The 25,725-nt window shown below is 42.8% G+C and overlaps 1 protein-coding gene and 1 pseudogene across 3 annotated transcripts in view; one reads left to right on the top strand and one right to left on the bottom strand.

The window, feature by feature from the left end:
* The window catches only part of TTC17 (tetratricopeptide repeat domain 17), an 86,081-nt gene that overhangs the window by 17,623 nt on the left and 42,733 nt on the right, over positions 1-25,725 (top strand). For all 3 annotated transcript variants that reach the window (XM_056850789.1, XM_056850788.1, XM_056850787.1), the window contains exons 3-15: positions 1,746-1,915; positions 3,962-4,073; positions 5,625-5,756; positions 6,108-6,217; positions 8,867-9,011; positions 9,270-9,409; positions 9,851-10,011; positions 11,868-11,980; positions 15,165-15,311; positions 15,779-15,894; positions 16,207-16,381; positions 17,713-17,790; positions 21,422-21,646. In XM_056850789.1, the coding sequence (XP_056706767.1) occupies positions 1,746-1,915; positions 3,962-4,073; positions 5,625-5,756; positions 6,108-6,217; positions 8,867-9,011; positions 9,270-9,409; positions 9,851-10,011; positions 11,868-11,980; positions 15,165-15,311; positions 15,779-15,894; positions 16,207-16,381; positions 17,713-17,790; positions 21,422-21,646 (1,824 nt within the window). The remainder of the gene's footprint in view (positions 1-1,745; positions 1,916-3,961; positions 4,074-5,624; positions 5,757-6,107; positions 6,218-8,866; positions 9,012-9,269; positions 9,410-9,850; positions 10,012-11,867; positions 11,981-15,164; positions 15,312-15,778; positions 15,895-16,206; positions 16,382-17,712; positions 17,791-21,421; positions 21,647-25,725) is intronic.
* Positions 11,253-11,560, bottom strand: LOC130478645 (histone H4-like; annotated as a pseudogene).

The following is a 25,725-nucleotide window of genomic DNA, read 5'->3' as shown; positions in this document are numbered from 1 at the left end:
TTTGATCCCATTCTTTATCTGAAATAACTGTTTAAGGTTTGCTGAACACCATTTGTTGCTACTTTAAATGGTGTATTTATGCTTATGGGAAAAATATTTTTCAGTTCTATAATAACGGACTCCTATGGTAAATATGTAAATATTTTGGTATTCCAGAACTCTGAATCCAAACATAACACTAAGGACACCTTTATTGAATTTTGTATGCTGGCCAATGGCTGTAAATAAAAGAATATATCTATCCACTTTGGGCTTTGTCAGAGTAGTGCCCCCCTCCACTGAAAAGCTGCTTTTGAACTAGAAGAGTCTTTCAAAAGCAGTTGGTGAGGAGGTCTAATATTATAAAGCAAGTCCATTTGACTTGCCCATCCTCTTCTATACACTTTTATAGATTCCGTTCCAAGAGTTCTGGAATATCTAAAATATGTCACTGTGAATTTACTTAATTTTTTTCAGTGTATCTTAGCAGTATCTTGTTTTAGCAGTAATGTGTGCAAAAAGGATCTTGGGGTCTTAATAGACCAAACACTGAACATGAGTCAGCAGTGTGATGTGGTAGCTAAAAAGGCAAATGCGATCTTGGGCTGTATCAACAGAAGTATAGTGTCCTGATCACATGAAGTGATGGTATCGATCTAGTTAGACCTCACCTAGAGTATTGTGTTCAGTTTTGAGCACCACAATTTAAGAAGGATGTAGACAAGCTGGAACGTGTCCAGAGGAGGGCAACAAAGATGGTGAGGGGTATGGAGACCAAGTTGTATGAGGGATAGCTGAAGGAGCTGGGTATGTTTAGCCTGAAGAGGAGAAGACTGAGAGGTGATATGATAACAATCTGCAAGTACTTGAAGGGCTGTCATATTGAGGATGGTGCTGAGTTGTTTTCTTTTGCCCCGGAAGGTCGTACCAGAACCAACGGGTTGAAATTAAATCAAAAGAGTTTCCCCCTAGACATTAGGAAGAATTCTCTCACAGTTAGAGCAGTTCCTCAGTGGAACAGGCTTCCTCGGGAGGTGGTAAGCTCTCCTTCCCTGGAGGTTTTTAAGCAGAGGCTAGATGCCCATCTGTCAGCAATGTGGATTCTATGACCTTAGGCAGATCATGAGAGGGAGGGCACCTTGGCCATCTTCTGGGCATGGAGTATGGGTCACAGGGGGCATGGGGGGGAGGTAGTTGTGAATTTCCTGCATTGTGCAAGGGGTTGGACTAGATGACCTTGGTGCCCCTTCCAACTGTAATAAAAGGGAAAAAAAGTATTCTTGCCTCTGTTTTCTGCTAATTATCCCATGTGTCTAAATGCAAAAACACCCCACTGTTTCTTGAGCCTTGAAGAATGTTCGCAGCCTTGGTCCTTTGCAAAGACTTGGTCTCCTGGCAATTATGTTCAATATGATGATTAATCATGACTAGAAATATAGTCTCTGGTCTCTTCATTGGAAACTGGCATAATAAACCATGTGCTTTTGCTTCTGATTCCTAACATGGATAAGATCTTGTAAATGCTACTGTTAATCGTGCAAGGAAAATTTTTCTTGTGTCAGAAGTTATTTTTCTACACCTACATATTAAGAACTGCTTTTATTCTTCCATGTTGGATTACATGAGTTCCACACACACACACCCCCGGTTGCCCAACAGTTTTGAGGATAAAATGGGTAAATACAGTATTCTCTTCTGGACACTTGAGTTTTTCATAAGGAGAAACCTATATTGATCCATATGTATTATGTTTTGTTTTCTCGTAGAAACAGTTAGTTGCTCAAAAAATCCATATAGAAGAGAATGAAGACAGAGACACAGGGCTGGAACAAAGACATAATAAAGAAGATCCAGATTGCATTAAAGCAAAAGTGCCCTTGGGGGACCTGGATCTCTATGATGGCACATATATCACCTTGGAAAGCAAAGATATCAGGTAATGAGAAGACTAGTTGTATTAGAATGTACAATAGCTATTCTTTCCATTGGTGGGAAGAAAAGTGTGGAAATCTCTGCTTGAGCAATAATGAAGATTTCTGAATTATTGGATGATCTTTAAATGGTAGTTGCATGTTTTGGGGGTGAGGAAGGTTCTTCTGTTTTAATAGTGGGTGTAGCACATTTCAGATGTTCAAAATGCTGAACACGCTGTTTGTTATCTTTACAAAAGACCTATTAGGTATGTAAGCATTGATGTGCTCTTATTGCAAGTGGAGAGCCGAGAAAGTGGCCTTCCAAAGGCCACCAGGTGAGTTAAAGGTAGAGGGGAAATTCAAATTGGGGGTTTTCTGTTTCATAGCAGAGTCTTAGCGTCTCCGCTGTATAATAATTGTGTGCCATCAAGTTATAACCGATTCAAGCCGACCCCAGGACTATGAGGTTTTCAAAGCAAGCGAAGAGCAGGTGTGGTTTAACATTGCCTTCCTCTGTGTAGGAACACCAGTCTTCCTTGCTAGTCTCCCATCCAAGTACTAACCATTGCTGACCCTGCTTAGCTTCCAAGCTCTGATGAGATCTGGCTAATCTGGTTATTCAGGCTGCAGTCTATACTATACCAGTTCTAAAAGTATCTTAGTAAATCACCAGTATCTCATCTGGTCTTTGGGGTTCAGTTGGAATCCTGAAATGTTGAGCTTGAGTAATGACAAGAGGTTATTTTGTAATCATAAGATAAATAGAATTGATGTGGGCAATTTGTTTAGAAGCTGAATAATCAGAGCAGTTATCTCAGCTTTTAACACTTGGTTCCTGCGGAAAAAGAACTTCTTGCCTTCTCAGTCTGAAAGTCTTTGCTAGAAGACTGAGAATTTAAATGGTCTGGAGCTTGAAGACATGGGTTTACATCCCCAACTCACTTAGTGGTGTTGGATAAATTACATTCTCTATGTTGTTTCTCCATCTACGCCTAACTTACAGGTTTACTGAGACTAGAAGTCGCAACCTATGTACTGCTGGTGCTTTACAATGTTAAACAGCTGCTGATTTTTTAAAAGAGTAATTGGGGTAACACCAGTCTAGCTCAAAGAGCCACTATAGTTGCAGAAGCCACTTAGTTATATCAATTTTATACACATTATGTATTGATTGTCAACTCAAGGGATGTTCCCTAAGTATGTCTTGGTGCTCTTCTGCTTTTACAATCATATGTTTTAATCTCTCTTGGGAATGAATGATCATACTGCTGACTGTTTTTCTGGATTTGCCTAAAGCTCTGCCTGTAGAACTGTCCGTATCTTTTTTCTATCAAAAACTTTTAATAAAATAAGTGGTGTGGTCAAGAAGATGCCATGGAGAATATTCACTTTGGCTTAAAGTTGGTATATTGAGTAGTTTTCTATCATCAAAACCCCATGTGCAGTCTGCGACAACAATATTTCATCACGTGCCTTTCATGTGTGTGTAAAGTGTTGTTAAGTTGCAGCCGACTTATGGCAACCCCACCAAGGGGCTTTCAAGGCAAGTGATTAAGCAGAGGTGGTTTGCCATTGCCTTCCTCTGCAAAGTCTTCCTTGGAGAACTCCCCTCCAAGTACCACCCTGCTTAGCTTCTGAGATCTGATGAGAGTGGGCTATACCATGCTGCTTTCCTTCCCCCCACCTTTCATAGGTACTCCTAAAACGTATAAAATTTGCCTTTGGGGATTATGGAACTATGGTAGAATCCAGAGGAATACCTTGATTGAGAATATCATTCCTTTTAATTCCTCATTGAGTAAAACCAGGCAGTTCTAAATATGGCATTAGAGTATCCTAAATATATATTCAGTTGTGTACCTGTTCTCTGGGAGAGAGATTAGAGTTGCTTTCCAGCCTTTTATGTAGCACTCAGCAGAAATACTATTTATGCAAACAGCTCTGAAACAACTGTTGCTGTATAAAGAAGATTCCATTGTTAGTAGAGAAAGTAGTGAATATTTAGCATCATTCTTGCATGACTCCTATGGTTGTGATCTAATATTCTATTGTTTGTATTTTTTATTTAGTCCTGAAGACTATATAGACACAAAATCTCCTTTACCTCCAGACCTAGAACAACCAGAATGTACAAAAATTCTAGATCTTCCATATAGCATTCATGCATTCCAGCACTTACGGGTAAGTGACAGTCGTTCAGGTTTTTCTACCACTTTGCTTCTGACCTGCCCGTCTTACTGTGGTGACTAAATACATTCTTGTAGTCCAGACTGCTTCTTATATAATCACCTAATTCACAGAATCAGTTTTGTGAAGCAAATGGGACACCTTTCAAAACAGTTTTTGATTTTGCAGCTGGCACTATCTTTGTAATATTTGGCAAAAAGGCTCAGGTCAGGGCAGACCTCGTAGTGGTCAGTTCCTTGTTCAACTTCCTGTCCATCTTACAGCTTCTGTTTTATACACACACATGCCCCAGTCCTGTTGACTGACTAACCCCAATCTCTCTACCTTTCCAATTATCAGATTCTTTCCACTCCAGTTTTTGGCAAAAATGTTCAAATGCTTTTGATACTTTGTAAAAATAATAACATACACACATTTGTGTTTGGCCGTAATGAATGAGTGAAGTATATTGAGTTCATGGGGTCAGAATTTAGATTTTTCCCCCCTACCTATAGTGCTGCTACCATGCAATACCTTTGTTCGGTAAGCCCTGCGGAAGACATGCAGGGTCCATCCTATTGCAGTCTATTGCAGTCCTTATGCTTTGCCCTGCCTTATCATGGTTACGGGATATTTTGCTTCAATAGAAGTGCTAGACAATCGCTTGCAAAATTTCCCACAAACTGCACCCTAATATTTTTCTGAGTGTTTGTAGGGCACAGATATCTTAAGGTGTGGCCAGAATACCCCTTTCTAATCAACACTAGTCTTTTTAGGTAGAATGATAGATCATTACACTTTGTTATTAGTATAAAAGAGGAAATGAGGTTTCGTGGTTTCTCCCCAAGGCTATTGAGATGTTATATGTCTTACCAAGATTACTTGCATTAGCATATAACTAATAATAGAAGTACTGGTGAGTGAACACATGAATTGCAACAGTGCTATAATACAGTGGGTTGGATCCCTCTGAACATTTCCTCTAATGCGGGGACAGTTTTTCCTGGTCTTCCTCCTGCTTCACACCTCCATCCCCACCCCCCAGCTATGCTTTCCTGGGCATCCTCATCCCCCAGGAACAGCATTCTGCCAGGGACTTTGGCTTCAAGAAGAGGGAGGCAAGAATGCTCTGCTGACAGAAATCCTTCTGTGAGCCATATTTTGGTGGCATCCAAGCAAGTGTGATTGGTTCCTTATACAGACATATATGAGCACCGTTCAGAACAAAAATGCTCAGAACAAACGTGTTCAGAACAAAAATGCAGTTTTTGTGGGCTGTCGTAGCATTTTCTGGGAGCCTTATAAAGCATGTTGGACCTAGGCAGACTTTAATTTCTTGCAGCAAAGCCCTTAAACAAGAGTGCGTACTAAGGATCACTTCACACAATTTGGTGATGCCTTAACTGTTGTTGTTTTTTTAAAAAAACAACAACACTTGAGTGTGTTCTCTTTGTACTTCTAAAATATGTTAGTGGGCAGTTCTAATAAGATGGGGCTGCAGTCTTGGTGGTAGAGAATCTCATTGTGTGTGCCAGATCACTGACTTTTCTCTTCCTCCCAATCTAGGGTATTCAAGAAAGAGTTAATCTTTCAGCACCCTTGTTATCTAAAGAAGATCCTATATTTACTTACTTATCCAGACGGTTAGGAAGAAACATAGAGGAGATAGGTCATCACATTTATGATGGTCTCATGAAGGTATGATTACAGTGACCACCTTAGTCATTTTCTTGAAAAGAGCATCTAGAAGCACCGATACAGCACGAATGCACTAGATGTTCAAGGGCTTATTCAGATGCTATCTATGTACACATTATAATGAAAACATCCCAGCTGGTCAAAGATGTACTAGTGGAATGTAACAGGCTGACTCGTTTTATAATGATAAGAAGTCTGTTTTCATTTTTCTGGCCTTCATGGTTACCATTTACTGTGAAAACCAGAAAAGAGGAGTATGTTCTGAATCTGTTTTCAGTTTTCTCTATGTAAGGACTCAGCATTTGTTTTTGGTTTGTTTTTTACATTGATTGTATCTTTTTATTGTTACAGAACTCAACATCTTGGGTATTGTATAACATGGCTTCCTTCTACTGGCGAATAAAGAATGAGCCATATCAGGTGGTGGAGTGTGCTATGCGGGCACTCCATTTTTCTTCAAGGTGAGGCCTTCTGCATGAAGCAGGGAAATGGCTTTTACAAGTATCATAATACTACACATTGTACAGTTGAAAAATAAATTGAACAGAATTTGCAGTCTCGTCTGGTCTAGATTGGATAGGCAAGTGTGTCTGTGATAAACAATTTAACTTCCATATTTCATGTAGTTATCTGGAGGTCAAGCTGCCTCTTCTCTCAGCTTAAGCATCACTAAGGAAGGACTAAATATTCAGTATATGCTGTAAACTAACCTGAAACAAATCACAATGAAGGTTTTATGTTCTTTGTAAAGCTTATTCCGAGGTGTCTGTCATTTAGACCAGATTTGAAATGTTCCCTTTGCCAGGAACAAAGTGTTTTAACTATATCTCACTGCCTTTTTATATAACCCCTCTTCCTCTCCCAACCCTTCCTTGGGTAAGATGTGTCAGAAGTTACTAATTGCATGTTGCAGTTAAATCTACTTACCAGTTAAACACGTAAACAATAGGAATGAAAAGCTGGGAAGTGTGTCTGTGATATGCAGTTTAACTTCCATATGTCATTTAGTTGTCTGTTGGTCAAGCTGCCTCTTGTCTCAGCTTAAGCATCACTAAGGAAGGACTAAAATAGCAGAGCAAAGTTTTATCTTGACACAGTTATTGAGAAAATGTGTTTCTGCTTTGCAAGGCTATCAAAAGCCCTGGGTGTTTGATTAGCCGACTACATCCATTTGCTGCACGGTTGCTTTAAATGTGATGCAGGTGCATCCCTTCATAGATATTTTTGTATAGAATAGGATGTGAACCTGTATTTCATGAATAATGTTTGTACCTTACATATGTTTTCATTTGCAAAATTGTTGAAAAAGCTAACTTGCAAATCAAGGACACAAATCCTGTATAGAAAAAGCAGACATCTGAGGTAGAACTGGTATAGTTCTTTTAGACAAATGGGTTCTTTATGAGCCTATATTCCTATATATTAGGGCAAGGAAGGGCAGAACATAGATTGTGGTTCACTGGGGGATCACCTAGTGGCTGCTGATTGATAGGATTCTTGTAAAGAATGCTGGACAAAGTAAAATTTGATTCTGTGCCCCAAGGCACTCCTGTTTGTGTTTTTAAGCAAGAGTGCATACTCAGGATCTCTTCATGCAAATTAATTATGTATAGTCAGCATCTCTTAAGGCAATGTGACAGTATAGCAACAAGACTAGCATGTTGTACTAGCAATGGAAAGACCCAGATTCAGATTCCCACTCAGCCTTCAAACTCACTGGATGGCCTTGCAGTCAATATCTCTCTCCCCCTCCTTCCCTGAACTGACCTGACAGGATAGTTAGGATATGTATGCTGATCTCCTTAGAAGTAAGGCAGGATAAAAATGTTGCAGATAGACTATTCCTTTGTAAGTTTAAACCATATAAGTGGGCAATGGAATTTTGGTTAATAAAAAAAACATAAAGCTGAATTCAACCTACCTTGGCTGTGGAGTTGAGAAACTGACCAATTCAGGACTGCAGTAACTGAGTCTTTAAGCCATTTTTCCACCAAGGATTAAAAATGGCTGCTGCAAGACCAGTTATGAAAAATTGTACACACACATGTCTGTCTTTATATGTATCCAAAAATGATGCTCACTGCCAAGCTTAGACCTGAATTGCTGCCTGCCCTACTCTTCAGAATGTCCCCTGTGATTCAAACCTGGATTTCCCAGAACCTAGTCTGACAATTTAACTACTACACCACGCTGGCTCTCTCTCTGTGTGATTGTTATACACGCGCTATTACCTGACTACAGAAGAGTTGTGGAGTAATAAATCAAGGCATCATTTTAGGATTTAGGAAGCTGGCTTTTGTTTTCTGTGTTAGTTCTGTGTGGTTTTATTTAAACGAGGCGTGTTCCTATGACCTCACAGAGTTAGAGAGCCTCAGTGGTGTAGTGGTTAGAGGTCAGATTAAGATCTGGAGACCCAGGTTCTAACCCCCACTCTGCCATGAAACTTGCTTGGTAACCTCAGGCCAGTCACACGCTCTCAGCCTGAGGGTACCTCACAAGGTTGTTATCAGGAGTAAATGGAGGAGAGGAGAATGATGTAAGCCCCATTCTCCCCACTGGGGAGAAAGTTGGGATTATAAATAAAGTACGTAATTGGCAAATATTTGATAAAATTAGGTTTATTGAAATCCATGCATTGTGTAGCTGTTTCAGATAGATTGTTTTATGTCTGCGGTTGTAGTCCTATGACCAAAAGACGTTGATAAAGTGCAAAGAACACCAGTAGAACTATTCAGTATTTTAAAAACTAGTCTAACCCAGCTGCTTTCTCCAGCATAGTTCTGCCCAGACAGTCTACCAGTCCAGGTGATTTTAGAATATATTTTAGCTTAACACGGCCAGTAAATCATAAAGCAGCAGTACCAATGTGTGACATTGGGAGACGAAGAGCCCCTTCGTATGGAGCCAGATCAGCAGCTCTGCAAGCCCAGTCACGACCTTGCAGCTTGCCTAAAATCTATTTTAGCACAGACTCAGGGAGGCGACTTCCCACTTCTGTCATCTTGGCTTCCTCCAGGGATGCCTGAGATCAAGCCGAGAACCGAGCTACATTGGGGAAACTCTTTTGTTAACATCTCACTAACCACTGGTTCTTTTTTCCTCTCTTTCAGGCACAATAAAGATGTTGCACTGATAAACCTGGCCAACGTGCTGCACAGAGCACACTTCTCTGCTGATGCAGCCATCGTGGTCCACGCAGCTCTGGATTACAGTGACGTCTTCACTAGCTATTATACTTTGGGAAACATATATGCAGTAAATATGATCTTTTCAATCATCTAGAATGGTTGTGTCACGTTGCTTAGGTTCTGTTGAGCAGTAAGACAGGGGCACAGTTTTTTATCTGAGACCTTTGTTTGAGAGCTTTACTGAAGTAGCTAACGTGTTACACATAATTTGACTTTCTGAGCAATCCCCTGATGAAACTAGTCATTGCTGTAAAGAAGCTCAAAAGTAGTATTGTATTGCTCTCTGAATGCTGCTAACATGCCTTTTTTCTCAATCCTTTTTCAGATGCTTGGGGAATACAACCACTCAGTACTGTGTTATGATCATGCTCTACAGGCCAAACCAGGGTTTGAGCAAGCGATAAAAAGGAAGCATGCTGTCCTATGTCAGCAAAAGCTCGAGCAGAAACTGGAGGCCCAGCATAGGTAGGTATCAGTGGTGGAAAGTGTCAAGCCGCACTCCCATTTAGGGAGACCCCGTAGTGTTTTCAAGGCAAGAGACAAGCATAGGTAGTTTGCCATTGCATATCTCTGTGTACCAACCCTGGACTTCTGTTGTGGTCTCCCATCTAAGTAATAACCAGGGACAACCCTGCTTAGCTTCTCAGATCTGAACAGATAGGGCTAACCTGGGCCTTCCAGGTCAGTGTGTAAGTAGGTAGTACATTCCCTTAAATTCAAGCAAAGTTCTGTCACTGGTCTTATTCACATTGTGGCAAGCTATAGCTCAACTCTGCCTACTTAAAACATTGTAAAGAACCAAACAGACAGCAATTCCCAACCTTTATGAAGCTAGTGCTAACGTATATCCGTAAGAAAAGAAAATTTAAAACCTCTCGAACTTAATTTTCTTTTACTTTTTTTTAGATCACTTCAGCGAACCTTAAATGAACTGAAGGAATATCAGAAGCAGCATGACCATTACTTGAGGCAACAGGAGATCTTAGAAAAGCACAAGCTGATTCAGGAAGAGCAGATCTTGAGGAACATCATCCATGAGACACAGATGGCGAAAGAAGCACAACTTGGTACCCGTCGCGTTATGAACATTCTTTAACTAATTTGGAAAATGAAAAGTGTCCATTTGGGTCATGAAGGAATGCTGTTTTTATATGGAACCAGGGCTTTTTGATAACTGACAGGTGGTATTCTATTGAGTAGAACATTTGCTGGAGAAATATTCCAGCTCGAGAATTGTTTGATCCATTTACATTTCAGTCAGTTCTGCTTATCTACACAGAGCCTGTGAGTAGTGTTCTGTTCAACTTCCATGATCAAGATCTAAAGGGCTATGTGTGAGCTCTTCAGCCTCCCATTCGGTAGCATTACCCTTTGCACACTACTCCAAGCTTCCTCCCAAAGCCAGGGAGCCCTTCCGAGCAGCATTTTATTAGGCATAAAGGGCAACTAAAGGTACAGTGTACCGTCGAGTCACAGCCAACTCATGGCAATCCCATGAAGTTCCACCTCGTGTGATTTTCAAGACAAGAGAGGAGCAGAGGTGGTTTGCCATTGCCTTCCTATGCGTAGCAGCCCCAGTCTTCCTTGGTGGTCTCCCATCCAAGTACCAACCCTGCTTAGGTCCAAACTCTGATGAGAATAAGAATAAGAATTGGTTTTTATATGCAGATTTTCACTACCTTTGGGGGAGAATCAAACCAGCTTACAATCTCCTTCCCTTCCTCTCCCTGCAACAGACACCTTGTGAGGTAGATAAGGTTGAGACAGCTCAAAGAGAACTGTGACTACCCCAAGGTCATTCAGCAGGCTTCATGTGAAGGAGTGAGGAAACCAACCCGGTTCTCCAGATTAGAGTCCACCACTCTTAACCACTACACTGTGCTGGCTAGTCTGGGCTGTTAGGGCTGTTCCAGGTCATACCTTGTTTCTTTGTTGTCTCCAGCATGAAGTATTCAGATTAGTGCTTCTATATATGGAGCTTCTGTACATTACTGCTGATAAACTTACCCCTTTTTTTGCTGTCAAGGTTGTTGTTTTTTCCCTAGCTGGCCTACTAAAGCAAAACAAACAAAACACATGCACCTTTAAAAAACATTCCAGGTTGTAACAAAAACTCAAATATAGTGGGAAATTAGGGTGTTAACTTTCCGTTTTCAAAAGATGAAAAAAACCCAAGTATTTAAACATTAAATCTCTCTCCCACTTATTCAAATTTCACCAAAGAAAATCAAACAGCTTTTTTCATGTACAAATAGGTGGCCCTGAAAAGGGCCCTTTGAGTTGTGCGTCATTCAAGGCCATAACTCTTTCAGCCTCCAAACCCATGCAGGCTGAGACCCTGCCCCTTGAGAGCATAGACGACGTCCATAGCAGTCATGGACTTCCTTTTAGCATGCTCGGTGTAGGTCACAGCATCTCTGATCACATTCTCCATGAAAACTTTCAGCACACCACGTGTTTCTTCATAGTTCAATCCTGAAATACGCTTAATGCCTCCCCAACGAGCCGGATGGGGGATGGCAGGTTTGGTAATACCTTGAATATTATCTTGAAGAATTTTACAATGCCTCTTGCCGCTTTTCCCAAACCTTTACCACCTTTTCCATGACCAGACATTTCTCTTTCTCAACGAACTGAACACACTCGATGTGTAAGCAGTACAGATCTGAACTGTTGCAGTGGTGTTGTATCTCACATCCGTTAGCAGCATATGCACACAACTAAACAAAGGTAACAGGATATCTGAAACACCTATGTTCCATGAGGGTTGCTCAAGGAATAATACAGAAGCATTATTATAGATTAGATTATATGTTCTATCTAAGGATACACTGGTTGAGCACTCACATGCTTTATGGCATTAAACGATGCAGGGCAACATGTCATGAAATATGAACTTTTGTTTTATGTTTGTATTTTTCAGGAAACCATCAGATTTGTCGCTTGGGCAACCAGCAGCACAGTTTGCATTGCCAGTGGGACCAGCCTGTCCGCTATCACCGTGGTGACATGTTTGAAAATGTTGAATATGTTGAGGTTTGTTGTAGCACAGTGGTTTTTTCACTCCATGATCTATAAAGTTCTTGATGCTGAAATGGGCACCTCCCTGAACGTGCATAAAGCCTTTGGCGTTTAAGGCTGTCTTGAAGTGTTCTGTAACATCATGCTCAGCATACAATGCTGAGTAAATATAAAGTTAGGCATTGTTCTTTGTATGCAATTGTAAATAATAGTATCCTTTGTAGAAAAATGTTCTTAAGTTGTTCCTGGGAAAGCAGAGCTCCTTTTCTGTATCATAAGGGTTGAACACTCTCCTATACCACCTGACCAGGAAACCCTTTGTTGTCGAAAACAGAGATAATAAACAGATGCTGAGCTGAAGTCACTGTGTGACTCCCTTCCTCTTCCATTGGTGGAGCCTGGTATCCTTGTGAGAGTTGCTCCCTGGCCAGGGCTATGCTGAATATCTTACACAGTCCTTCTGTTTTGGGTGAAAGTCATATCCCCAACACATTCCCTTTCTGCTCCACAGAAGTAGGACATTTCAAGAGCTTTTCTTCTCACCTACTGCTCAACAGCACCACCTCTCTTGCTAAGGCATTAGTCCCCAGTGTGGTGCCTGCCATTGGGCTTCCCAGTGTTCATTTGGTTCCCCAACAAAGCATCCCTTCCCAAAAGCAGAGACCCAGTCCTGGTATTCCTCCACCTTACTGGAGGGTTCATCTTTGAGAAGCATCCATTTGGAGACAGGTGCCTCCATCATAGGAGGATGCTTGACTGGCAGCTTCCCAACATTCTGTATTGCCTCCTGCACCCCACAGCAGTGATTTTATGGTGGAGCCCATTCCCTGTTCTCTGAGTGTCAAAGGTGCCCACAGATTGGGGACCCCTGCCCTAAGTGGGGGAAAACATCGTTAGAATCATTCTAATGAATGCTTTCAAAAAGATGGCTGCTTTCTCAGATGTGTCACAGCTTGTCTCAGCTGAAGACAAACAGTGCCGGCTCCTGAAGATGCTCAGAGACTTAGCTTCTGTCACTATGGAGGAAGGAGGCCCTGTGGAGGCTCAGAAGAGTGTCCTCCAGAAACCTCACCAAAGTCTGCAATAGTCTCCAGCCAACAGAACCGAGGTCCCAGCAAGTCTCTTATGCCCCTTCAGATATGTGTGGCTGACTGTACTGAACAGTCTCAAGGATCCACCTCTGAGCCCTAAGGGAATTTGAGAGTCTATCCAAAATGAAGGCGGCTATGCAAGTGATTCTCCGAATCCTTCAAGGAAGCAGTCTGCAAAGTGGGGGACACTCCAGAAGCCATCAAAAATGTAATCAACATTGCCAAAAGTGTATGCATTCCCTGGCACAGCTATCAACTCTTTCAGTATCCCACTAGAAGATACTCCAGTGGGTACTTTTGTGTCAGCGACCATAGTCTCTAGGAATGAAGATCCTCATCTCAAAGAGCCCAGCTCCAAAACTTGCCAGTGGCCAGCCCACTCAAGGATTCAACTTCAGTCAAAGTCCCTGTGGATGCCTTGCGGGGGGTGGGGGAGGCTCACTGCCTCAATTCCCTAGCTGAAGGGAAGAGGTATCGAGCAGAGACAATTCACAGCATAAATTGGCTAAGCCATAAGTCATTAGATTAACCCTAGAAGTTTTCAAACACCAAGTAGAGAAAAAGGGGATCCTTATCTTAGCTGACAAGGTTAAGAGCTACTGTGCTGTGGTTGTTAGAGTGTCAAGCTAGGATCTGGGAGGCCCGGGTCGGAATCACCACTGCCACAGAAGCTTGCTTGTGTCAGTCATACACTCTCATCCTAAACTAATGCATAGGGTTGTTGTGAGGATAAAATAAAGAAAGGGAGACTATTGTAAGCCACTTGGGTCCCCATTTGGGAGAAAAGTGGGGTATAAGAGAAATAAATAAATAGACACCACCATAGCAAAGGTCCATATCAAAAAAGGTCCATATCAGGAAGTACAAGGTGCTGCAAGATGCCCTCCTGCTACTGCCCTGACTGGAGTGACACCACAACTACCTCAGCCCAGCATATCAACATCAAATCAGCGCCAAGATTGACTGGATCCGGGTCTCAGGAAATAGGTCAAGAATAAGAAGATTTTCTGAGTAATTGCTGGAAGCCTAGGGTGACCAATTCTAGATCTGTTCACATCACCAGCCGATAACAAACTTCCTAGGATCGTTTCTTGGTTGAAGACAGAGGGAGCAGAAGGGGAAGTTGTTCTAAATCATCCCTGGACCAGAGATTTGCTTTGTAGATGTACACTCTTCCTTAATATGATCAGCCCAGACAGAGCAGAGGTGATTTTCATTGAACAGTATTAGTCCAGGATTCCACAGTTCTCAAAACGAATGTCCATGGCAGTTCAATCCCCGGGTTCAATCCCCGGCATCTCCAGTTCAAGGGACTAGGCAGGTAGGTGATGTGAAAGATCCCTGCCTGGGTCCCTGGAGAGCCGGGGCCGGTCTGAGTAGACAGTACTGACTTTGATGGACCAAGGGTCTGGTTCAGTATAAGGCAGCTTCATGTGTTCATGTGTTCACTCTTTCTGGATTCTTCCAACACCACATGAAATGCACATTCAGTGTTCTCTATACAATCCCAGCTCACCTGGAGCAGAAGGGAGAGCCTGACATTGCTTTCAGATATGCGAGACCAGTCTTAGACATGCTGCTTTCCTCCAGAAGATGCTCAATGAAAAGGATCTATGAAGTGACTTGGAAGGCATTCACTACATTGTGTTAACACATGAATTTCTCAAGAGCAACAGTAGGAGAGCAACAGTAGCAGAGGTATTAGGCTTCCTCCGTGCTGATATCCAGCAAGGACTTTGTCCTAAAACCCTGAAGAGTCAGTTCATGTCCCTGTCCAAAGTCATGAAGACCAATGGTAGTTTTCTCAGACTATCACATACCCTTAATCTGATGCTTCCTCAGAGCTACGAATAAAGATTTCTAATGAACTGTGTAATACCAAAAACATAATTCATTACTTGTTTGAAACTGTACCCACGCAGGTGTGTTCCTGTTTATGCCAAAACTTGGCTGATGTTTCAGAACTATAAAGTGACCTTGGACCTTGTTTTTAAAAAATTGGGCTAGGTAAAATGCTAGTATTTCTGAAGGCAATGTTTATGATAATTTTAGTAAGGCATTTCAAAGATATGTTTTAAAGGTACCTCTCTCATTTTTCTTGGTTTTAGTTTGGTGGTAGTGATTCAGTTTCAAGTATGACATCCATAAATTCTGAACTTCATGCCAACCACAGTGATCTGAGCCGCTCCTTGGGATCATCCCCTTTAGTCCATTCTGTGTTCTCAATATGGGGTCTGGATTCTGATGCTTATAGGGTAAGTCAACAGAATAGCCCCTCTTTTCTGGAAAGCAGAAATCCTTAATGGTGATATCTCAAAGCAGAAGTGTACAACTAGCAATATGTATACACCGGGGCAAATAAATCTTGTTGGCCTGATGATACTTTATAATACATTTATAATATATATACCAATTTAACTGTTCATAACCTGTGCGTCAGTCTTCATTCCATTATAACTATTACCTGCTACACGCTGCAGATGAAAGCAGTGCTATGATTGCAACTCTGGTAAATAGAGATCAAAACTACAGAAAATATATCTGTCAAATGATAAGGATTGGACAGCTATGACCATGCATTTGGCTTCATAAATGTTTAAATGCTTTGATTTTCAGTGTGCCTATATTTGAATACCTTATCACAGCAACTAGCTAATCAAAAGAGTAATAAAAGTAACAATGTTCTTGACAATTTAAGAAGAACTGTGCTTTCTTTGACTAGGAAAAGCAGAATATTCTGTGGCCTAAAAGATCAGATTGTATAAAATCCTATCCAACTATCCCCGCCCCAGAGGAACTACCAACCTATTTCCTGCATCCAGAAAATAGGGAACAAAGGTAAGTGTTTGGTCCATCAGAAAAGTGGGATTTAGCTGTAAGCTTACCCACACTTGTGAGTAAATATTATTGAACTGATATGTTGTTCCAAGTAAGCTTGTATAGTATTGTACTACACAATATTCTTGTTGGGAGCATTCAGCGATATGATATGGGGGGGAACACAAATTTAAAGTTACTGTGTGTGTGTTATCTGACAGCTAACAAAGAGCATTGGTTCTTCTGTTGCTGATTCTACAGGGATGTAGCCATGCTCTGAGTGGCAAAATCAGTCTGATTATATTCTTGTGTGTTGATTCATGTGATGGTTAGGATCCACTCAGTACTTGGCAGCACAGAGGAGGATCATGCAGATACAGACATCCATGAGCCAGATTGTTCTTCCGTTTCTGATGCCCATGCTGCAGACTCATTTTACTTGTTGGTGAAAGAACTGTCCAGTCATCTGGATCTGAAAGAAAATATACCAGACAGTCATGCAAAACAAGTAAGAAATATGTGTTTTCAGTGTATGGCTCCTATATCTTGCAATGTTTCCAGTCTTGGAACGTTCTTAATAGCAAGAAGTCCTTCCACATAAAACCAAATTTGAATACAGGTCAATCAAAGAAGCACCCTCTTTGGCACTGATCAGATCCTTTGGGCTTGATTTCTTTGTCTAGCTTACGCAGTTTATATAAAGGAGAGTATTAAAATGTGATCCCCATCTTCAAGAAGGGGAAAAAGGAGGATCCGGGTAACTGCCGACCTGTCACCTTGACTCCTATACCTGGAAAAGTTTTAGAGCAAATCAGTCAGTCCGAGAGCATTTAGAAAGGATGGCTGTCATTACTAAAAGCCAGCACGGGTTTCTCTAGAACAAGTCATATCAGACTAACTTCATCTCCTTTTTTGAGAAAGTTACTGCCTTGCTGGATCAGGGGACATAGTTTATCTTGATTTCAGTAAGGCTTTTGATAAGGTTTGACGTAATATTCTTGTTAACAAGATGGTAAAATGTGACTTAGAACCTATTACTGTTAGGGGGATCTGTAACTGGTTGACAGATCGCACCTAAAGAGTGCTTGTTAATGTTTCCTTATCCTCTTGGAGAGGAGTGACAAGTGGAGTGCCTTAGGAATCTGTCCTGGAGGAAGGACCCTGGTTTGAATTTCTCCTTTGCCATTAGGCAAAACTCTGGTATCTCAGTGTCATCTGTCAATCTGCAATATAATAAAATTTGACCTACTTTGCCAGATTGTAAGGATTACAGCAAGTTTATGTATAGCAAAGCAAAGTGTTACATAAATGCTAAGTACCATTCTCCCCCACCCCCAAATAAGTTAAAGGAGCTGCTACTGCTATACCAAGTTGCTTTAGAATGTATTTTGTCTGATTTGGATTGATGGTGGGGAGAATAACTTGTTATGTCTTTCTCTGTCGTCTAATGCCAACTATTAGGACTTCATGCAGCAAAACTGAGACACTCGGTTTCTAGCCCAGTTTTCATTTCCTTGCTGTCTATTCTGCTGCTGGAGAAGCATCATCAACCATTCTCTGTCAGCATAGCTTGCTACCTCTTTTATATTTTTTATTCTCAGAGTCACTCTGCACCTATACCAAGCTTATGAAATTAATGTAGTGGTTTTGGGTTGTTGTTTTCAAATATAGTCTTACCAGTTTATCCACAATCTCAGAAAGTACACTCTGTCAGCTTTTCCCTTTGTGATAAAAATCCAGTCATTGTTCAGGGCAGTAAATCTGAATAGCCAAGTTACCTTTTTGCATTACTTTTATACTTCTGATTAGGATTTTCAATGTTCTTTCTGTATTGTCCAGATCTTATACTCTCGTGTCAATAATCAATCGTCTTCCCAGCAGCAAATAGGATCGTTTCTCCATCATGCCATTGTAAAGGTAAGTGCACCTCTAGTTACTGCAATGTGTAATTTTTGCTTTCTTCTTTGGGTATACAGCGTTTTTGTCAGAATCCCTGAGCACCATGATCTCCATGGAAGCAAGTATCTGTTTTGTAATTTAAGGCATTCTACTTAATTTCTTTTCATTTAAACAACAAATAAGTGGAATGACTTAGAAAATGTAGTTGTTTAATTCATGGAAAAATCCTAACCGGGTCAGATCTTACAGCCTCCGTGCAAGAAAATTATCAAGGCCATGCAGTAAAACTAAGATAAAAGTATGCTCTCCTTCTCGCATCCAGAGGGTTGGATCCTGTGGATCCATTCTGCTGATGGTGGTGCTTTCTTCCAGTGCAAGGAGTCATTCTGCACAGGAGGCTACCTCACAGGGTTGTAAGGATAAAATAATGGAGAAGAGATCAATGTAAGCCGCTTTGGGTCCCCATTGGAAGAGAAAGGTGGGGGAGAAATGAACTAAATAAATAAAACAAATAAATTTATTCCTCTGGTAGCCGAACCTCTTAGGTGAGAGCAAGGTTTTTTGTGCTGGAGGAAAACATCATCATTAGCAAAACAGATCTGCAGGATCCAACCCAGGATGTGCAAATAAAGAATTTAATATCCACAGTGGACAGGTGACTAGAAGCTCAACTCATTTCCAGCAAACTGTGGCATAATTGAAAATATTTTGGTGGCTGAGCCGTCTGGGGGATACAGAAAGCTGTGGAGCAGCAGATTACAGACCAATATTCCTCTTACACAGTAGAAATAACATTGCTCTGTATATCTAGCCTGCAATTTTAACAAATGAAGCGACTGGGGGAAATCTTATAAAATGTTGCTGTTGCCAATATTAAATATCGGCCGGAATAAAAAAAAAATATAAAGTGCTAGGTAAGCAGTACATTCCAAAGCTGGTATACCCTTCTAAGCCCATTGATTTAAAGGGCATAATTCTGTTTAGAATTACCCTGTCATTTTTTTTCTTCATTGTTTTATTGCTTCTTTTAATGCAAGGAAAATCAAGTGGCATAATGGTAGCTTGGCAGAAATTCTCTGAGGGTAGGACTCATTCTCTTCAGCGGAGGTCTCAAGCTCAAGCGGGCATAGCCCTGTATAAAGGGCAAGGAGACCTTGCCCTTAGTTCTGAGCCCTTACACCATTGAGTTTGATGCAAGTAGGCCACTGTTAAGGGAGGAGGGATCATTCAGGGAACTACTTCTATTTGTCCTTGTTTATAATGTTAAGACTTTATTAAAAGCAGCCATAGTCCGATGCTCATAAAGCATATTGAAGGATCTTGCCATTAGGTAAGAGAAAGAAAAGAATAAACTTATCCTGGGTCCTAGCATTTCCCTGTTCATGACTGTGAGTTTGGCAAACTCAAATATGGCTGCACTGCCTTTTAAGTCTTATTAGCAAAAAGCCTGTTAAGGTGGCCAAGAGATGGAGGGACTCTTTTCTCCAGCTACATGGTGTTTTTCTACTCTCCATCCTCATCTGTCCTAGACAGGGCAAGGGGGCAGGACCAGACTTGTTTTTTTGAAACCTGGGCTTGCCCCCATTCTCCTGAATTGAACATGGTTTCCAGGCTGTGAAGAGGTGGTGTAAGGAATGTAACCTATTGCCAATGTGAAAATTGCTCTTTTTTAAAAAAAGAAATACTGATACATCTTTACCAAAAGTTGGTTGTCAGTGTCAAAGGACAAGACAATCTACAACGTATCAAAATATTAATCAAGTTCTAAAAACACAATAATATTGGAATCTCTTACCGTATATACTCGCGTATAAGCCGAGTTTTTCAGCCCAAAAAAAGGGCTGAAAAAGCCGAACTCGGCTTATACGCGGGTCAATACGGTAGAGGGGGGAGGAGGGAGGGGGGAACTTACCTCCATCACCGCCGCCGCCGGGCCCAGGCGCCTTCCTCTGGCCGGGAGAGGCCTGCCTGCGCAGGCAGGAGGCCCCCGCCGGCCACGTCGCCACTGGCCGCGCGCCTGGCCGCCTCCCTCTTGCCGGGAGGGGCCTGCCTGCGCAGGCAGGAGGCCCCCGCCGGCCGCGGCGCCGCCAGCTGCGCTCCTGGCCGCCTCCCTCTGGCTGGGAGGGGCCTTGCGAAGGCGCCGGCCGCGGCGCCGCCGGCTGCGCGCCTGGCCGCCTCCCTCTAGCCGGGAGGGGCCTGCCTGCGCAGGCAGGAGGCCCCCGCCGGCCGTGGCACCGCCGGCCGCGCGCCTGGCCGCCTCCCTCTGGCCGGGAGGGGCCTTGCGAAGGCCCCCGCCGGCCGCGCGCCTGGCCGCCTCCCTCTGGCCGGGAGGGGCCTTGCGAAGGCCGGCTGCGGCACCGCCGACCACGCGCCTGGGCGCCTTCCTCCGGCCGGCAGGGGCCTCCTGCCAGCCCAGGAAGGCCGCACCGCCGCCGCCGATTCGCCGCCTCTTCAGGTAAGTAGGGGGTTCTGGGGCTCTTCCCCCTCCCCCCCTTGGATGGCACTGGGGTCGGGGTGGGTTGGGAGGGCCCGGAGGCCGGCGGGAGGGCGACCTGGGGCAGGGGCCCTGCGCTCTAAAATGGCGGCCGCCATTTTAGAGCGCAGCATTGCCGGTAAAGGGAATTTCTTATTGACCCTCGGCTTATACGCGGGTCAATAAGAAATTCCCTTTTCTGGCCTCAAATTTGGGGGGTCGGCTTATACTCGGGTCGGCTTATGCCCGAGTATATACGGTATGTATTGTCTCCAGTATTACAAACCACAAATAATCCTTTTGACCAAAAAAAAAAAAAAAATTCCTATTTCCAGTTGAACTGTGTAGCTTCTTAATTGATCCAGAAACAATCTTCCCTCACCTGGCAAATGGTTTTACTAATAATTCAAATTGCCAAAAAATAATTTTGAAGAGGAGTCCCTATTTTGTCATGCTGCAAAACAAGTTAAAATGCAAGAATTCTGTCCTTTCTCAGCATGCCTGAAGAAAGGTGAGATCTACTTTTGGCTTTGGGGAAGATCTTCCAATCCATATCAGATCTTTACCTTGATATCAGTATAAAGGCTTCAAGGAAAACTGCCAGTTCAAGTAAAACAGCTTCTGTCAACACCTTCCCATCTGACCATTCAGATACCCCAGTGAAAATAGTTATTCTTACATGTGTCCTTCTCCAGATCTTCCAGTCTGATGAAAAATATTGGAAGGGCAGGTTTTGTTCCTGTTGCAATGCTGTGCCCAAGAGTAGGTCTTTATTTTCCCCACAGAATGAATAATAGTGGTTCATGCATACAGGAAAAAATAAAGATATGTATTCACGAATGCCATTGCTGGAGGAGTTAAACCTGTGATTTGCATCTTTTATAATCCGTCCTGCACCTCTGTTTAATGCCTGTGCTGTATTTCTTGGTCATACTAGAGCATGACGTAGTGGAGTGGAATTTTGGGAACTGGTTTTTATAGAGATAGATTCCTTTAGAGTGTGCTGTTTTGTTTCATGTATACATGGTCCTCTGCTGACGATTGCTGAGTGTGTTCTATGCTTGTGCAGCTGTAGCATCTAAAGGAGCATTAAACCACTAATACCACAAAGGAGAGGGTGAAGATAATATGGGTAACCTTTCCCCCTACTTCTTATGTTTGTTTTTTAAATTTCAGGCAAGAGATCCTTTATGGCTAGTGCTCAATGAAGCTGGCCTTTACTGGCGTGCATTTGGAAACGGCACCTTTGCCTTCACTTGCTTACGAAAAGCACTGAACCTGACTCCACATGAATTCCAAGATATCCCTTTAGTAAATCTAGCAAACCTTCTGATTCATTATGGTCTTCACTTGGATGCTAGCAGGCTTCTTCGAAAAGCTTTAGCCATCAATGGCTCAGAGGTGAGGCATTTGCCCTGAAGTGTATCAGCACGAGAGAAGCATATTCCCTAACCCCGGTTTGTTCTTAAGTCATTCAAGGGTAAAATATGATAATTGTGCTGGTTTGTTAGATTTGAACCCTAAGCTTAAGGTTTTTCTATGCTAGGATTGACCAAGAATTGAATATCAATAGGAATAACAGCTTAATTTAAAGTAAATGTTGGCAGTGCACTTGGTTGTCTTCCGGATCATATAACTGAAAATTGGTGGAAGGAACTTTAATAATTTGAGATATGCAGATGACACCACATTATTGGCAGAAAATAGTGAAGACCTGGAACTACTACTGATGAAGGTTAAAGCATAAAATACCAAAGCAGGATTACAGCTCAACATCAAGAAGGCAAAAGTATTGGCTGCTGAGGAATTGCACAACTTTAAGGCTGATGATAAAGAAACTGGAAATGTTAAAAGATTTTCCATTTCTTGGCTCAGTCATCAACCAAAAGGGAGACTGCATCTAAGAAATTAGAAAGAGATTGAGACTGGGGAGGGCAGCCATGAAGGAACTAGAAAAGATCCTGAAGAGTAAGGATGTGTTGCTGGCGACAAAGTTCAAGATCATTCATACTATGTATTCCCCAGTACTCTGTATGGTTGTGTAAGTTGGACAATGAAGAAAGCTGACAGGAAGAAAGTTCATTCAGTTGAAACAGGGTGCTTGAGTAGAGTTTTACAGATACTGTGGACTGCCAAAAAGACAAATAAGCGGGTTCTATAGATCAAATCAAGCTAGGACACTTCTTTAGAAGCTAAAATGACCAAACTGAGGCTAGCATTCTTTGGTCACTGGAAAAGACGATAATGCTAGGAAAAGTTGAAGGCAGTGGGAAAAGAGGAAGACCCAACATGAAATGGATTGATTCAATCAAGGAAGCCAGGGCCCTCAGATTGCAAGACCTGAGAAAGGCTGTTAACGATAGGACATTTTGGAGGCCATTGATTCATAGGGTCGCCATAAGTCAGAAGTGCTTGACAGCACTTGGCACACACACATAAAATGAGGCAAGAATGTGTCGGGGGCCTTTGGGTCTCATTTTTTTCTGCTGTTCACAGTTTCCAAAATTAGCAATTAGAAGGAAACGAGAGAGACTGAATGAATGGTTGGTCCAAGCCAAGATCAGGCTCTGAGTCCACATGTTGAGGAGGAGAAAGACAGTTATAAAAATTTTAAAAATAAATTAGAGCATCAGACTTATGTGTTGTGTGTGTGTGTTAAGTGCCGTCAAGTCGTCTCTGACTCATGGCGACCCTATGAATCAATGTCCTCCAAAGTGTCCTATCCTTAACAGCCCTGCTCAGATCCTGCAAATTGAGGGCCGTGGCTTCCTTTATAAAGTCAATCCATCTCTTGTTGGGTCTTCCTCTTTTCCTGTTTATACTCAGGACTTACACTGAAACTGAATTTATTTTTGTGGATATATACCTTTTAACTACTGAACTTAGTCATGTTTAAAGAGACTTTCTGAAGAATTTAGGCATATGAAATATTTTTGGATTTCTTAGACAATAAAAAAAAAGTTTATCTCGGTTAAACAAACTGATAGCCCATGTCTTAAAGTGTTAGGGGGTTCCAGCCTCAGGGTTTATTTGAGCCATTTTGTTTTAAGGAGATCCTTTCTGTTTTCTGTGATTAAGCCATCATTGTTACAGGATTTAAAGCGCTATATTATATTAAAAGAAAGTCTGAAGAATGAAAGTGCCAAGATGCCATTTGCACACATTATTGTAGTATTCTGTATACCCAGTACTAATAGTTGTGACTCATCAGGGCAACTGGGCAACATCTGAAACTATCACCTTGTATGTATGTCTTTAAATGTAGAGAACCTTATCTCTGTTCATATGTTACAATGAGCGCACATACAACCTGCATATACACACATACATCTGTTTGTAAGAAAGAACCAACGCACATTCACATTACAAATGAAACCAGGGACCGGTACCTGGATAAATGTGTGTGTTTCAATCATATGTTCAAGCGTACATGTGCTAAATGTAATATGAGAATTATTCAGTGCATGTATAAAGAAAGATCAACCGTACACTGTACATGGATTGTATGTTTGTTCCCTGTAACTTATGAACAGGTCTTTAGTAACATCAATTGTGTGTGCTAGAACCTCTTTAGGAACCTTTGACTAGACATATATTGCTTTTTTTATCCTGTTCTTCCGCTAATGAGTCCATGGAGGCTTACATGACTGGCCCAGGTTCTTCCAGTGAGCATCAAAGCTTAAGTAGAAAAAGAGAAGTTCATCTTCTGTCTTCGGTGCAGCCCCACATGTGGGACTGCGCCTGCGCGCAGGCCTGCCGCCGGAAAAAATTCAATAGCCTTAGTCCTCAACCGGGGATGCCCCTCCCTCACAGGCGGGGCCGGCCTTCGCGCCGTGCAGCCCGCATGCTACTGGGCGGGGCATCCCCTTCCCTCCTCAGTTCCTTTTTTGCCGCCGCCTGGATTGGAGCTCCTTGCCTTACCTCTCCGAGTTCGTAAGTTCTGTGGGCCGCGCCCCGGCCCTCCTTCTCTTTCCTACAAAAAAAAAAAAAAAAAAGAAGAAGATAAAGATAAGAAGAAAGAAACTTAAAAATAAAATAAGTAACTAAAGGACGTTAACAAATAAAGCTAAGATTACGTGATGGCCTCTAAGGCCCCCTTTAAGATCTGTAAGAAGTGCCCGGCCAAGATACCGCACTCAGATCAACATGAACTCTGCTTAACTTGCTTAGGCGAAGGTCACAACGTGTCTAAATGTTCCATATGCCAAGGCTTCTCTACCCGGTCTCGCAATGCTCGCGCGCACCGGCTGAGCGCCGAATTGTGGAAAAAGGCTCTCTCGGCTCCCTCCCCTTCGACGGGTTCTAGGACCCCGGGAGACACGCAGTCGACTAGATCGGTACCGATCCCTGGTACCAGTTCGACACCGAGACCCTCGGATCCGAGCTCCTCGGATCCGTCCCGGGGCCATAAGAAGCACAAACGCAAGACGAAACATTGACAAGCCGTCTAGCTCCGGCCATCCAGTGCATAAGAGGCCTACGGAGACACCAAGACCCCTGGCACCGGACGTCTCCATCTCGGTACCGCCCTCGGTACCACCGTCGGTTCCACCGTCGGTACCACCGTCGGCACCGCCCTCAGTACCACCATCGGTACCGAGGACGCCCTCGCCTCACCTGGACTCTCCGTTCCACTCCTACTCTGAAGCAGACCTGGATCCCCTCGAGGACCCTCTCTTGATTACGGATCCGGACCCGCTAGACCCAGCCTCCATGGTACCGACCCCCTCGGTACCACAACAGATCTTCCAACCAGTTCCCTCCACTTCTGGGCCCACAATCTCCCCAGAGTTGGTCAAGGACTGGATTGAATTCTGCCGCTTTAGACAGCTCTCCATCAGAGGCGAACCGGTGGTCCTTCATACACCTCAACTACCCTCTCCATTTACCCCTCTGACTCAGCGCACTCCTAGACCGGAATCCGAACTTGAGGAGACAGGGTCAAGGGATGAAAGCTCTGAGGATGTATCAGAACCCTCACCAGATGAACTGGTAGGGGACACAGAGGCTATTTCACCATCTGAAGATCTCAGGCTCCGGACGGAGCAAATGATAAGGATGGCTGAAGCATTGGACATTAATATCTCCACAACGGACAATAGACCCAAGGACAAGATCCTTAGTCGTCTCTACCCCGATACACCGGGCATTGCTGCCTTCCCCATACTGGAGGGCCTCTCAGAGATAGCTACATCTCTCTGGAAGAAACCTGCGTCCTTACCAGCTTCTTCCAAGAAGGTGGAAAACCTGTATAGGACAAAATCTGAGTCGGCTGAATTCCTCACAATTCACCCTCCACCCTCCTCCATAGTGACCACGGAGATGCAATCTCGGCAGCGCCAGGGACCACATTCAACCCCTGCCGACAAAGAGAGTAAACGACTTGATCAGCTGGGCAGACGGACATACACCTCCTCTGCCCTGAGTTTCCGTATATCCAACTATCAAACCATCATGGGGGGGTACCAGCTTTTCTTGTG

Source organism: Euleptes europaea, chromosome 6 (assembly GCF_029931775.1).
Source record: "Euleptes europaea isolate rEulEur1 chromosome 6, rEulEur1.hap1, whole genome shotgun sequence".
In the NCBI taxonomy this organism is placed as follows: domain Eukaryota; kingdom Metazoa; phylum Chordata; class Lepidosauria; order Squamata; family Sphaerodactylidae; genus Euleptes; species Euleptes europaea.
This window is presented reverse-complemented; position numbering and strand designations above follow the sequence as displayed.